The sequence below is a fragment of the Cibotium barometz genome, chromosome 5 (genome assembly GCF_041138505.1).
Source record: "Cibotium barometz isolate CiBa-2024 chromosome 5, ASM4113850v1, whole genome shotgun sequence".
NCBI lineage: Eukaryota > Viridiplantae > Streptophyta > Polypodiopsida > Cyatheales > Cibotiaceae > Cibotium > Cibotium barometz.
Genome location: NC_141050.1, coordinates 50,969,605 through 50,983,561, shown reverse-complemented (window position 1 = coordinate 50,983,561; position 13,957 = coordinate 50,969,605). Strand labels below are relative to the sequence as shown.

The 13,957-nt window shown below is 44.2% G+C and overlaps 1 protein-coding gene across 1 annotated transcript; it reads left to right on the top strand.

The window, feature by feature from the left end:
• The first annotated feature begins 634 nt into the window (after positions 1 to 634).
• Positions 635 to 13,438, top strand: LOC147638610 (Ribosomal protein L23/L15e family protein). The gene is made up of 2 exons (XM_086798528.1): positions 635 to 851; positions 12,620 to 13,438. Exons 1-2 carry the CDS (start codon positions 729 to 731, stop codon positions 12,902 to 12,904), a joined length of 408 nt encoding a protein of 135 aa, XP_086654654.1. The 5' UTR covers positions 635 to 728; the 3' UTR covers positions 12,905 to 13,438.
• The last annotated feature ends 519 nt before the right edge of the window (positions 13,439 to 13,957 follow it).

Sequence of the window (13,957 nt, the reverse complement as noted above, 5' to 3'; positions counted from 1 at the left end):
TTTAAACCCAAGGTTTAATTTATGGACACTCTATTAAGAGAGTGTCTTGCAAGAAAAGTACCCTTTTTGTATTTTTATGACCTAAATTGGAATAAAGTATCTTGTAAATACTCAAGTGTGGGGAAAAATAGGCCATACACACATGAGGGGGGATGATTGTACCCAATCTTGGAGCCGAATATTTGTGAGCTAAGTATTTTTATTTGTTTTTGAATATTTTGATCATGGTCATGTGATGTTTGATGAATTGTTTGAATTTAAATCAATTCTTGTAATTTATTTGATTTCTATCTCCCTAGAAATTTAGATCCGTGAGAGAGAGAGAGAGAGAGAGAGGAGAGAGAGAGAGAGAGAGAGAGAGAGAGAGCGTCAACTAAAGACCCAATGGGCCTATGAGAGAGAGAGAGAGAAAGAGAGAGAGAGGAGTGTGGACTTGTGGGTTGCATGAAATGTGGAATGTGGAACTGATGCATCCAATAAGGATTCTTCTTCTTGTATTACAAAAAAAACATTAAATCACAATCTTACACGCAATTATATGCGCTATAAACATGCTGAATAATATTATTTATCTTGTATACTAGAATAACGTTAAAGGCGTAAGGCAAAAAGGGGCTAAGGATAAAGCAATGATTTAATTAAGATGTGTAGTAATAAGAGAGGCTAAATGCATGCCCTAAGGTTTAGCTGTGCTGGAAGGTTCGCGCAGGCCTCGAGCGAGGAGAAAAATGGCTAGGAGATTCGCTCAACGTGTGGTCCACCTGGTGAATCTCCCGCTGCGCTTGAACCTGCCCCAGACCAGAGACAACATCACCGAGTTCTCTCTCCGGACTGTCCCCAACGCAACCAAGGTACAATGATTTGTCTGCGTGCGTGTATGTTTGTGAGTGTGGAGAGAGATAGATTGCATTAACGTCTACGAAAGACTCAAGGGTCTGTGAGACCAAAAAGCTGTTACAGGTGATCCAGGATGTCAAGACAGCATCAAAAAAAGTAAAAGACTAGCTGTCGAGAGGTTACCCTGAGTAAACTGGATTTCAAGACAACATGAAAAAAGTCAAAGACTAGTTGTCGAGAGGATTTACAAGGCCAATGTACTCTGTAGACCGTCTGTGTACAACAATGTAGGCAGCAGAAGACTAGTTGTCAAGAGGATCGACAGGGCCAATGTACTATGTAGACCCTGCAGAGTAGACCATCTGTGTACAACAAGGTAGGCAGCAGAAGAACCTCGTGTGTCTGGACTCATAATGCGACGTCTTCGTCACATGAACCGTATGGTACTGGTGATGTGGCACTGGATGGGGGGAGAGAGAGAGGGAGAGAGAGAGAGAGAGCTGCTAGGTGGCAAAGTATGTGGATGATCAGATAAAGGCACTTTGTGAGCCTATATCAGGATGTACTTGCTTTCAGAATTTTGAACTAATCTGAGTGATCTAAGGTTACTTAGTACTTGTGAGTTGCTCAACCTCATTGAGAGAGCTCTTAGTGAGAATTTGCACATTCTTGTCATACCACCGGAATCAGCCAGTGGAGATGGACACCTTCAAATATCTTGGTATAGAAATAGCTTCGGTTTATGATGTGTTGATTCCAGGCTAGAGAGAGAGAAACTATATGTAATCAGGCCGACGTTCAAAGGTTGGGCCCTAATATAATATCTTTTCATACTTTGGTTACACTCCCCTAAATATATGGAGTTCAATTGTGTGGGGTTGCATCTGTCACCACTCAGATGGACATTGACAAGATGCAGAAGGGAGTTCTCACAAGCTTCTTCACAGTCAAGAAACAAACCTCCTACTTAATCTTCTTTCTTGAGGCACAAAGTTTGCCCATTGAGGTCCTTGGAATGCCAAGGCTGGTCAATTACATTAACTTCAGTGTGCACCTTTGAAACTCTAAAAATATAATGGACAACATGACTAGTTTGCTAGATGGGATGCGAATTTAGGCTAAATATGTTCTCTAGTAATCTTCTACTAGCTCATCCCCTTCTAGAACTTCTAGAAAATGTGTGCTTGGGGATGATGGAAGGGTGGAACTCGCCCATTTGTTCCCTAAAGCGGGTTGGCCTTCTAGGTCCCTATTCGAATAATGGGAAATGAAGTATTCTCCAGTGATGTTGCTTGAGACTATTTGGGCAAGCCATCATAATTTGCAAATAAGGCCCCACGCATAAGCTTTCCATCTTAGCCAAAAGAGTTTGCATGGTTGCTCACTATTAAAAAAAACGGTGTCCAATGTACCATTTGCTTAATTGTTGGTATTTGACTAGGGTGCCACCACTTATGAAGTGAGATGGTGCCAGAGCATGATGGATCTAACTTATAGAGGTCCTGCACGACGTGCTCTTCAAGAATGCTAGCGACTCGAGAACACAAAATCTTTGAGTGCTCAGCCTTTGTAACTATTTGCACGTGTTGTGGGTTCACACACGTGGGTTTGCCCGATTGTCTTGACCTGCCCTAAGCTGCTTGACTAGTCCACAAGTTGGTTCACCCTAGGTGCCTATGTCTAGGTCTAATTTTAAGGTTCTATTGATATGTAGATGTGTCACTCCGCCCCGCTTGGCATCGCAGCTGTGCTCAGCTACATGGCCTCCTGATAAGCTCTTAACACCAGGTGTGACTTGTCTGTGAACTAACTTATTCTCAGCTATATGATTGTGACACACGTTACCTGCCGGTACATGTGGCTGGCCTGTAGGAGTCGGGTAGCAGGTGCAAGAGCTAGTGGGCAAGCCATGGACAAGATAGCCAGCGCAGGTGCCATGTGGTAGTCGGCCACTGGATGAGTAGTCGGCCAATACATAGAGGTCATGGACAGCTCGGCAGCATCATGGGCAACCGGGTTGTCACGTGCACACCCGTGCCATGGCTAAACCTTAGCATGAATAGTCTTAATCCCTGATTAGTGCAGCCGTTAGGTTAGGACACCATCGGTAGCATAAACATTAGCATCTGCAGTCACAACATCAAAACCATCATCTTCATCATCATCGTAAGCATCAGCATCAGAACCATCAGCATCATCATCAGAACCAGCAGCATCATCATCAGTTTCAGCAGCATCAACATCATCATCAGTACATGGAGGTTAGGGCTTCTGTCTGCGGCTGGCTGTAGACAGGCTGTCGGCAGCCAGCAGAAGCCCTAACCTCCATGTACTGATGATGATGTTGATGCTGCTGAAACTGATGATGATGCCATTAGAAGCCCTAACCTCCAAAGCAGATGGCTGAATGCCCAGACACTGGCCGACAGCAAGGTCTACAAAGCGCAGCATTTAAATTTAATTCAAAGGTGGTTTTGTCTAGCAGAAGTGGACCAACACTCCAAGAGCATATATAAGCATAAATCATATTTCAACATTGACTCATTCAGTAGTTCATCACTCATCCATTCCATAGCATTAGTAGAAATGTAGAAGGGCCAGGGTCACCCCTATAGGGCTGACCAAAGTTCTAAACCATGTTCAGGCATTCGGCTACCTTTTTGTACCAGATTCATACAAAAAAACCTTGACACCCAATCTCTCTCTTCTTCTCTCTCCTCTGTCTTAACCATGTTAATTAGCATCAATGTTCTTAATCAAGCTTAGGGCTATGGATCAGTACAGCAAGGCTTCCGTGCATGCAACATTGGTATCAGAGCATTCAGGCTCAGCCCACTAAGCAATGTCCCAAGGAAGGTGCATAGTTCCAACAAAAAGGATGCAATAGGGTAGCAATTGGAGTGGTCAACATGTGAAGCCAAAGGAAGCATTCCCTGAGGGTAGGTACGCATACCCAATACCTCATTAAGCTCTCTAATCATTTCCAAAGGCCAAGCAACCGGCATGCTGAATTCCAGTAGGTGACCCGACGTTAAGGAAAAGCAGGCATGGGGACAGCAGTGAACAGATGCTCAGTTCTTCATCAAAGACTTGGAACTGGAGATCAAGAGTGAAGGTGTGCAGACAAAAATATCAGCCAAAGACAGTAAGTAGAAGTCGAAGTCAATAGTAGTTCAAGGTCATTAGAAGTCCAGGGAGGAAGGATGACAAAGTGTCCACCCTGTCATCAAGATTAGTAGAAGGGAATGTCACGTGCACACCCGTGCCATTGCTAAACCTTAGCATGAACAGTCTTAATCCCTGATTAGTGCAACAGTTAGGACAAGCATTCAGGTCACCATCAGTAGCATAAACATTAGCATCTGCAGTCACAACATCAGAACCATCATCTTCATCATCATCGTAAGCATCAGCATCATCATCAGTTTCAGCAGCATCAACATCATCATCACTACATGGAGGTTAGGGCTTCTGTCGGCTGGCTGTAGACAGGCTGTCGGCAGCCAGCAGAAGACCTAACAAAGCAGGTGGCTGAATGCCCACACTGGCCGACAGCAAGGACTATAAAGCGCAGCATTTAAATATAATTAAAAGGTGGTTTTGTCTAGCAGAACTGGCCGACCAGCACTCCAAGAGCATATATAAGCATAAATCATATTTCAGCATTGATTCATTCAGTAGTTCATCGCTCATACATTCCATAGCATTAGTAGAAGATATGTAGAAGGGCCAGGGTCACCCCTATAGGGCTGACCAAAGCTCTAAACCATGTATAGGCATTCAGCTATCAATCTCTCTCTTCTCTCTCCTCTGTCTTAACCATGTTAATTAGCATCAATGTTCTTAATCAAGCTTAGGGCTGTGGATGAGTACACCGAGGCTTCCGTGCATGCAACACGGGTAGCAAAAGGGTAGGGCTTGGGCAACACGAGCATCCTCCACATGTGAAAAATGTGGCATAAAGGTAGTTGTGGGTTTTAATTACCCAGTCATGGGTATTAATAACAAGCAGATAGCTTTAGTAACAACTGACCGGCGCTATTGGATGCATATATATTTTATATATGTGTGTGAGAAAAGCATCATTGGCATCTGCATTTTCTCAGTGTTCAGAGGCTACAGAGTGACTCTCTGGTGCAAGGGCTGGCCAACGAGAAATTTCAGCAGAGCGTTCGGCTGCAAATTGTAAATTCAGAGTCATCTCTGATTCTCTTGTACTTGAAATTGAGTTGCCAAGTGCTGCCACATGTGGCTGGCTTGCAGGACGGGTAGTGCACAGGCCTGGTTGAGCACCATATAGGGGCATACATGTCGAGCAAGACCAAACAGGGCAGTTTTGGGATAGCGTGGAGAGGCAGGCAACAGCCAAGGTTTTGGGTGGACCGATTAAACATAGTGTGGACACACATTCAAGTAGTGATCATTATTGCTAGCCATGGCCTTTTACAATAGGCCGTCAATAAGGAAGGGGGCTGACCAGCATAAATAGAACATATATATACGTGCATAGCAAAATCAGCAAACGCATTTGCTTACTCTTAGCGATCATAGCCTACAGAGCGTCTCTTTGCAGTACGTGTTGGTCAAGGAGATCTAGTGCAATGTGTGGGCTGAGAACTGATGTCTTCATTCTCAGTCATCTATTGTACCAGAGATTCAGTTGTATTACTTTCTTGTACATAATACATATAGTAGTTTAGGACTCTTGTATGTGCTGTATGTGTTTGATTCTGCTGCTCTTCTTTCTATCTCTGAAAACCCTAGAACATGGGCACAAGTTGGTATTAGAGCCTAGGGAATTGCCATATTTTGTTCTGGTCATCACCCCTGTGCATAAGATATGTGGTTAGGGTAGAGCCCTAGTCTCCGGGAGTGCACAGGTCGGGGTTCGAAAAAGTTACTGGGTTCTTTTGGGTTATTGTCGGTCCTTGTCTCACCCATTCTTCCTCAGTGTAAAGGGTTGCGACCCTTGTCATCCCCTTGATCCTTGGTTTTGGCTCCTCATCATGGATTCAGAGGCACTTATGGACGTGTTTTCCAATATGGCAGCCATAGTAACCGGTCTTGACATGGTGGTCACGACATGGGAGAGTTCTAAGTGTGGGACTTAGCAAGACTGGAAGCCGAAGGGCAAGGATTGTGCTCACCTAGGCCTTGTACATGTTGTCACGTGCATGCTTGTGCCATGGCATCAACCTTAGCATGAACATCAGTAATCCCTGATTAAAGTATCAGTTAAGGACATCATCAGGCAGCATCATCTTCATCAGCCCATGGAGGTGAAGGGACTCTATCGGCTGGTTGTAGACATGCAGTCGGCAGCCAGCAGAGTACCTTCAGTAGGCGGCTGGGTGCCCAGAGCAGATTTACAGGTGCAGATCCAGTTCAGATTTGGTCTAATTGGCTGCCTAAAAAGTGAGGCTTTTCTACATTGAGCCCATTTTTGGAGCATTCAATCCATTTATCTTTGATTTTGCCAGGATTTGAGCACTTGCAGCTCTTATAGGTGTCTGTTGATTGTGTTTTTCACGGCACATGTATACATTTGTGGTTTGCTGCAGTATATGTATGCCATTGTGGACACTTTGACAGATTTGCATCATCGTGCAGTACACTTGCAGATTTGGGACATGCATATGTATTTCTCGTGGTGAAGGAGTTCCCTTTCAATCCATTGAATATCCTGCTATTTATCTCCCGCATTCTTACGGTTTTGCTGGGAATCGCCCACTCGTGGTGACTTGTGATAGATTTGCTTGTGTTATCATGGCCAACAGTAATAATGACCTCTTTGGAATGCTATCTCAAGAGGACAAGCTCAATGGGGATAACTACCCTATATGGGCTTATATGATGCGCCATGTATTGGTTGCCAAGAATGTATGGCTATATGTGGATGGCATTGAGGAGCGTCCTCTTGCACCTGCTCCAGCGAAAGGTGAAGTGATTCCCGCTCACCCTCCTGTAGGTCCACCTCCTCGTCCTCCTCCTACTCAGCAGCAGCATACTTGGGATGCTCAGGCCCATGCATTGATTGCTTTCTCATGCCGCAGGTATATCGTTCCGCACATTCGTTCTTGCACCACTGCAAAGGGTGCTTGGGATACCTTGGCGGCGGCGTATTCAGGTCGCAATGAGGGTCGTGTAGCTTACCTTTGGGGCAAGCTTGAGACTGACCACATGCTTGAAGGTGACTCTATCGATCAGTACCTTACGCATGTGAAAGACCTACGAGAGCAGCTCATTAACATTGATGAGGTCTTTATAGATGGCTATCTTGTTCAGACAGTTTTGCGTAATTTGCCTAACTCTTATCAGACATTTGGCACCACTTTGCGGTTGTTGGCTGGCAATGCACCTAATGCGGTCACTTTTGACAACCTTGTGACTCTCTTGCTCAATGAAGAGCATCTCGGTCCAATAGGAACAACATGATGTTTGCTGAGTCAGCAATGGCTATTGTCTTTCGTGGGAATAGATCTGGGCCTAAACCTAGCCCATCAGATCCTCCCAAGACAGAGGACAAGCCTGAAAAGAAAAAGCGTTGTAATTATTGTAGGAAAACAGGGCACACCATAGAGGAATGCAGGAAGCGTATTGAGAGTGAAAAAAAGAAGAAGCTGATCTTCTTCCACAGGTGCTGATCAGGCCAATTTGGCTACACGTGTCAGCCTTGACCCTTACATCTTCATCACCTGCAGAGATGTCTTCTGATGCCGTTGCTTTTGATGACTATGCTCTATAGTCTGTACTCCTTGGTATGCATTGTCTGGCAGATGCATTTCAGGGGGGGATTTTACTTGCTCACATGCAGTTGGTGATGCCTTATGGTCACTTATGCTTGTTGACCCTTATGCTTGTCTATGCTAGATGCTTTCTCTTATGTGATGTCTACTGGAGATGCCTTTTATGCTGTTTTCCCTTGCAGCGGGATTGTTTCTACAGTGTTGACATTGCCACTTTCTCACATGTGATGTTTACTAGGAGTGCCTTTTACACACTTGGCCAGTGTTGGCTTGCTCTCATGGTTTCGACATGTCACATGTATATTATTCATTGTGGGATTATGCATCTTTACACTTGCCATACATGCCACTGATCATGGCATCGCTGAGAGTTTACCTATTCTCTCATAGCATTGGCTGATGCCCGCCTCGAGCCCCCATTTTCAGCTTTTTCCATTGCTGAATTTTTACTTTTATCAGCCCTACCATTGCTGATTTTTCCTCATCGGATCCTCCATTGATGAGTTTCCCTCTTGCAGCTTACATTGCATGTCTCACAGGCATGACTTCTAGATCCTGTTGCCTTTACACGTGTAATCTGCTACTTCTTCTTATGCTTATCACTGGTGCAGTTACAGAGCATTGATGTGGATTACATGTAGTTCAACTTGGCATTTGGTACTTGCCTTCAGGGGGGTATTATGCGATGCCTCTTGATTTGATGCAGTTGATGTCCACATGATCTTTGCCATGCATTTCTGGTGATGCATTTATGTACTACTGTGCTCTAGCATTAGCACTATGACATTGGGGATTCTCCTTTTCCCCGTCATATAGTGCTTGCTTTTTCCATTGGCACTGCAGTTCAGTCTTACTGTGGAGCATAGTGCAGGGCATCATTCACAGCTTTATCACCCTACTGCTACCCGTTCACACCATTCACTCGAGGGGGGTTTGTTGGTCATGTCCACTCCCGGCTAGTTCAGGTGTGAACTCAGCTTACTCACGGGCACTTTTTCCCTGTGACTCGACACAGGTTTTTTCCCCATGTGAATACACTTATGTGTGTTGGGCACTTAGCCCTAGGCTTTTTAGTACTCACTTGTACTTTCATTTCATATCATTATTGAGTACATCTTTTCCAGCACCGTTTCTCTGTGCTTGAGGTGTGTGTGTGTGTCCAAGCTAGCTGCCCTCCTACCCAACAGAGGTATCTTTATTACCAACAGTGTTCCGCTACAAGAGAATGGGTGCCAGAGAGTAAACACTCTACAGACTAGCACCAATACATATAGAATATGATGAAAACAAATAAACAATTGCGTGAGATCTCAATCTCAGCCTTCCAAGAGTTCCTCGGGCATAGCCATACTCTAGTATGTGATCACACCCTCTAGCAGTAGTGCTGCCCCGAATAACCAACCATGAAACCCTAGCTCTGGCCACCCGAAGGTTCCACCCTTAGAGCCACAAGCTTCACGAAGGTTTAGATACTGTTTGCCTTCGAATTTGTCGCGAAGAACCTTGCTGAATTTGACTGAACAACACTGTTTTCAGCCCTCAAACATGCTGTACAGGGCACCCCAAGAGATGAGATGGTTGCCCTATTGTTGGCCTTGAACCCAGAGACTTTGGAGCATCAAACACAGCCTTGAAATCTGCTGTACAGCAGTCAACCACCCCTATAGGGGAGCCAGAAGTAGTTGTTTCAAACACAGCCTTGAAATCTGCTGTACAGCAGTCAACCACCCCTATAGGGGAGCCAGAAGTAGTTGTTTGCTGTGAGAGAGAGAGAGAGAGAGAGAGAGAGAGAGAGAGAGAAGAATCGCTTCAATCTTTAGTAGCTATGGAGGCAAGCTATCAACTATATATCAGCCCTAGAAGGAATCGACAAGGCCATTGTGCATGCCAAACTGACACTTGTCCTCAAACCCTAGAGTGTTCCGCTTCCAAAACAGCTGGAGAGGGGGCTACCTGATTTGCAAGCCAAAGTTAGGGTTTTTGTATTTTGCATGAGTTAAGCCCTAGCTCTCTCCACTAAAACCTCACCTTGATGGAGAGCGATGATGCTTGAAAAGAAGAGTTACTATGAGACTATGGAAAGTCGTTGGAGATGGAAGGGAAGAACGATGCAACAGGAAACAAAAACAATTCAAAAAGGAACAAGAACGCCAAGCCCAACATGAACAAATCAGGGCCAAGTATAGGCAACAACTCATAGAGCAGGACTATCGACAACCCGAGAAAGAAGCACATCAAGTAAAGCTTCACGAAGAGGCGCATCAAGCCTAGCTTTTGAACATGAAAAGTTTGGCATAGTTGTAGGAAAAATGGGCACAGTTCATGGCAGCATCAACAAAGGCCAAGGAGGAATCACCTAGGATTGTGAAGCAGCCCAAGACCAAGAGTGTTGACACAATGAAAAGAGAGCTTCTAAGACAAGGACATGATCACAAAAAGAGGTGTTTTTGAGGAAGTGGATGTACGTGCCAAGCCAGTGCCAGAACCAGAACCAGAACCAGAACCAGAGCCAAAGCTTGAGCCGGAAGCCAAACCAGAACCATAACCGCAGATTGAGGAGGTGATCTTTCCAAATCCTATTTGGAGGAGGTTGAGGTCAGCTTGATAGATCCCAAGGAGGTGGATCTCTCCAAATCCTATTTGGAGGAGGATGAGGATGAAGCTTCCAGAAAATCTATCCGAATCGTGTGAGGAGGAAGCGACTACATGTGATTTGGAAGACCCAAAGACCAAGCTAGAGAACTTCTAGAGCGAGTCAGAGATCTACGCTTCCGTGATGCATGTCACATTGAATGTCACATGCAATAGCTCCGGGAGTCTTCTTTTAGCCCTAAACACCTTCTTGGAACATGCTGATGCAAACGCAAGCAGAAGATGGAGACAAGGGGGAGAGAGAGAGAGAGAGAGAGAGAGAGAGAGAGAGAGAGCTGAGTTTCAGTATATTCACATAGTACAAAAAGGATGTACAACTTGGCTAGCCTTTGGATGCCCTTCAAAAGGTGGAAAACACCTAATCTAAGCCTAGTCTACTGACTCAGTCCACAAGGGACTGAATGACTCAACAAATACTTGGCTGAGTCTTTTATAGGCACATAGGACCGATCTTATGCTGGCCGACTGATGTCGGCCAGCAGCAACATATCATAAATATTTTAACTGCTGTTGACGAGGCTTGAAGCCCCTTTGAACCACTTGCCAACCTGATCTTGCATCCACAAGATGCCTTTCTGGTGTCCTCCAGCACCTTGCTCAAGTCCTAAAAGTTCTGTTTTTGCTGCTGCCCCTTAAGGGAATAGCTTAGAAACTAGCATGTACATGTCATGCACATGACAATAAAGATGATGCTCATCTATTTCAACGCATTGAGAGGGGTTGGTACCCATTCGTCCATGCCCAAGGGAGTTGGGTGGAGTTGCTTAAAAGGGGGGAGTCGAGGCTTTCCCTCTATTGCTTTCCATGATGTTTTGTTAACGTGACTTTTTTGTGTGTTTTGGCTTTAAACCTTAGTACCTTGTAAAGGTAAGGTTAATAGCTTTCATAATAATAATAATCGATTTCATACACATTTGCTGCATGTGCACAAATGCCCAACTTATTAATGTGAATAGTGAACTATAGGGTTACTCGCACATTCACATTAACAAGCTAGTCCTTGGGCCTTTTGGGCATCCCTGACGCCCCTTTGGACTGCACTTTGGGGCTGAACCAACTATCGGTGTCTATGGCTAACAAATTCACTTTGTGCCTGAACGAACACACAACACTTTAAATAGGGCATGGTCACCTGAAAAGAGTTTGATTTGCCAGCGATGCATGAAACCAGCAGCCATGCCAAAAACAAGTCATACGCACAATTCAATGTCAAGGGAAGAAAGAACAGGACATAAATTCATGACGACAATGCATCAAACAATTCTCATGGGGCGTCGGATGGATTCTCTAGATGGAAAAAGTTGGCCCGTGACACCCAAGTTTTTCTTTGTTCAGGCCTCTCTTGGTAAGTTATCTATGTAGACCAACTGTTTGGGTTGCATTTCAACATAAGTAGGATGGAATACAAGGCCGGCGTTTTGCAAGAGTCAGTCAATCTACCTTATCAATGAAGTTGTGACAGTTGGAGGTTAGTCAGATAATAGATTGAAGACGTTAGCTCTGATGGGAGCTGTTCTTCAAACAGTTCCAGCAATGGTTTCTTCATTCGTAGTATCTTCAGCAGCTCAAAGACAAGTACCAAGTCAAGTCAACAGAGGCACCTATGTGTGTTGGGAATCAAGGTCTTACCTGTGTGAACCCACTCTTATGAGTGAGGTAATGTGTTTGTGTGTGAATCACCTCTCAGAGGGGTATCAATAATATCTAGACATAAGCAAAGATGTTAGAAGCCAACCTTTGTAACCTATAAAGATACTTCATTGAATTAATCAAGCAACCATCACATCATTCAGTCGTGTACTCCACTCTTTCTCTCTCTTCTCTTTCTATCCTTTTGCACACTCACTCCTATGACATGAAGATCTTCCAGCCACCATAGCTGCAGCTCTACCATTAACTTCAACAATGTGGCGCCGATATTATTTTGGGCTTTTGGTTTATGCATTTGGAGAACCCATCAATTGCTGGGCATATCTTATTCTGTAGAATCAACTAGGGACTTCTAACTTGAGTCTTTATACATGGTGTGAGAATTTAAATGTCAAACTTGTTGCAGTCCCCCAGTGGTTGAATCCATATCTAGACCCAGATGGTGCTCTGTGGATTTTAATTCTCACTCTTTACATCAAAGCCCTATTTGTGACCCTTAAGGAAAGAGGCCATTAGAGTGCGAGTTGGGGATGCCAAAGGTTAGACTGTGGGATACACTTCCACAGATGGCACCTAACGATGGTGCACCATTGTATGCCTCTCTCCCTCTACCTGGTTCCTTTTCCCTTTTCTAAGTTCAGTTTGCTTGGGTGCTAACGAGAACATGGAAAGTGCACATTATAATTCTTGTAAATTTGTGGCTAATGGCTTAATGTCCTACTTTTATGGTGCAGATAGAAATAAAGAGAGTCTTGCAGTCAGTGTATGGGCTGAAGGTGTCCAAAGTGAACACTCTTAACATGGATGGCAAGAGGAAGAGGCGAGCAGGAGGGTGGATTGGAACAACTCCTGCTTACAAGAAAGCTTATGTTGTTCTCCAGGAGCCAATTTCTTTACCTGATAATCTCTTCCCTTTCAATTTTTTTGAAGAGGAAGAGCGCAAGCTTCAAGAAGAGGAGGAAAAGGAGAAAAAGGAGGCAGCTGAGCGGCCAAAGTCCAGAAGCGGCCGCAGGAACTAAAATGATGTGTGAGTACTTTATCCCGACAAAAATATTGTGCCTCTAGATCTGTTTGGGATAGAGGGATGTGCATCCATGGTCCTTTGTGGACAAAAAGCTTTGATGGATCACAGGAGTTCCTCTTTTATTTGAAGGGTTTAGACTTTTGTTGTTTTTTCTGCCTTTTGCTGAAAACACATTGGTTTAGATAACATGTTATGTTACACCAACACAGGTTAATATTGAGGGCAGTGTGTAGGTCTGAAACCACTTGATGTGTTGTCCGTCCTGCAGTCTGACTCCACTACTCTTGCTGTCTTTGTTTGAGGGACTAGAATTCTGGTGGACCTTGTAAGGTCTTCCACTGTCTGGCATGTAGTCATGAGAGTCTTTTAGCTTGCAAGTTCATTTCTTCTGTGGTGGTATGGCTGCATCCTCTCCCCATGACCATTTGTTTACTTTGGTTGCAAATTATGTCACTAAACCCTGTGGGGCATAGTGAACCTATTAAGTCCTGCATAAGTAAAGATAGTGATAATCTACTTTGCATGGTTACAACCCGTTTTTGGAATGTGATTATGTATTTGGACAGTGTGCATGTGATGGATGGCCTTCCCAATGACCATGGGATAACTTCTATTTCATACGAACTTCTTTGTGTCTAATGATTATGCTGTACTATTTTATTTCCCCAAAACATTTCTCTTTTTCTTGGCTGCACAAAGCAAGCTAAAAGACTACAACCCTCAAAAGAGGTGAACAAACAACCCGTTACTCTGGGTGGTTTGGGTGGTCATCATAATGCCTGAATTTGTGTCACATTTTGTAAAGCTGCATGGAACTGATGGCAACCTCACAAATCTTATCCACTTAGCCGGCCATCACTTGAAAGAGTAAACAAGATAACATTAACCTTTTACATGGAAACAAGAGGTCATACTTATGGTGGATACAGGTTTACAGCTTATTACATCATATATGTAAGGTCCATAAAAATGTATTACAAAATATAACACAAGAGGTGACAATATGCGTGCACTCCAAATGGGTGTTAACATACCCCCCTTCCTAAGG

Excerpts from the sequence above, each read along its gene's own strand:
- LOC147638610 (XM_086798528.1), top strand. The coding sequence starts at position 729 with ATGGCTAGGAGATTCGCTCAACGTGTGGTCCACCTGGTGAATCTCCCG. Across the intron at positions 852-12,619 it reads CTGTCCCCAACGCAACCAAG|ATAGAAATAAAGAGAGTCTT; the intron begins GTACAATGATTT and ends TTTATGGTGCAG.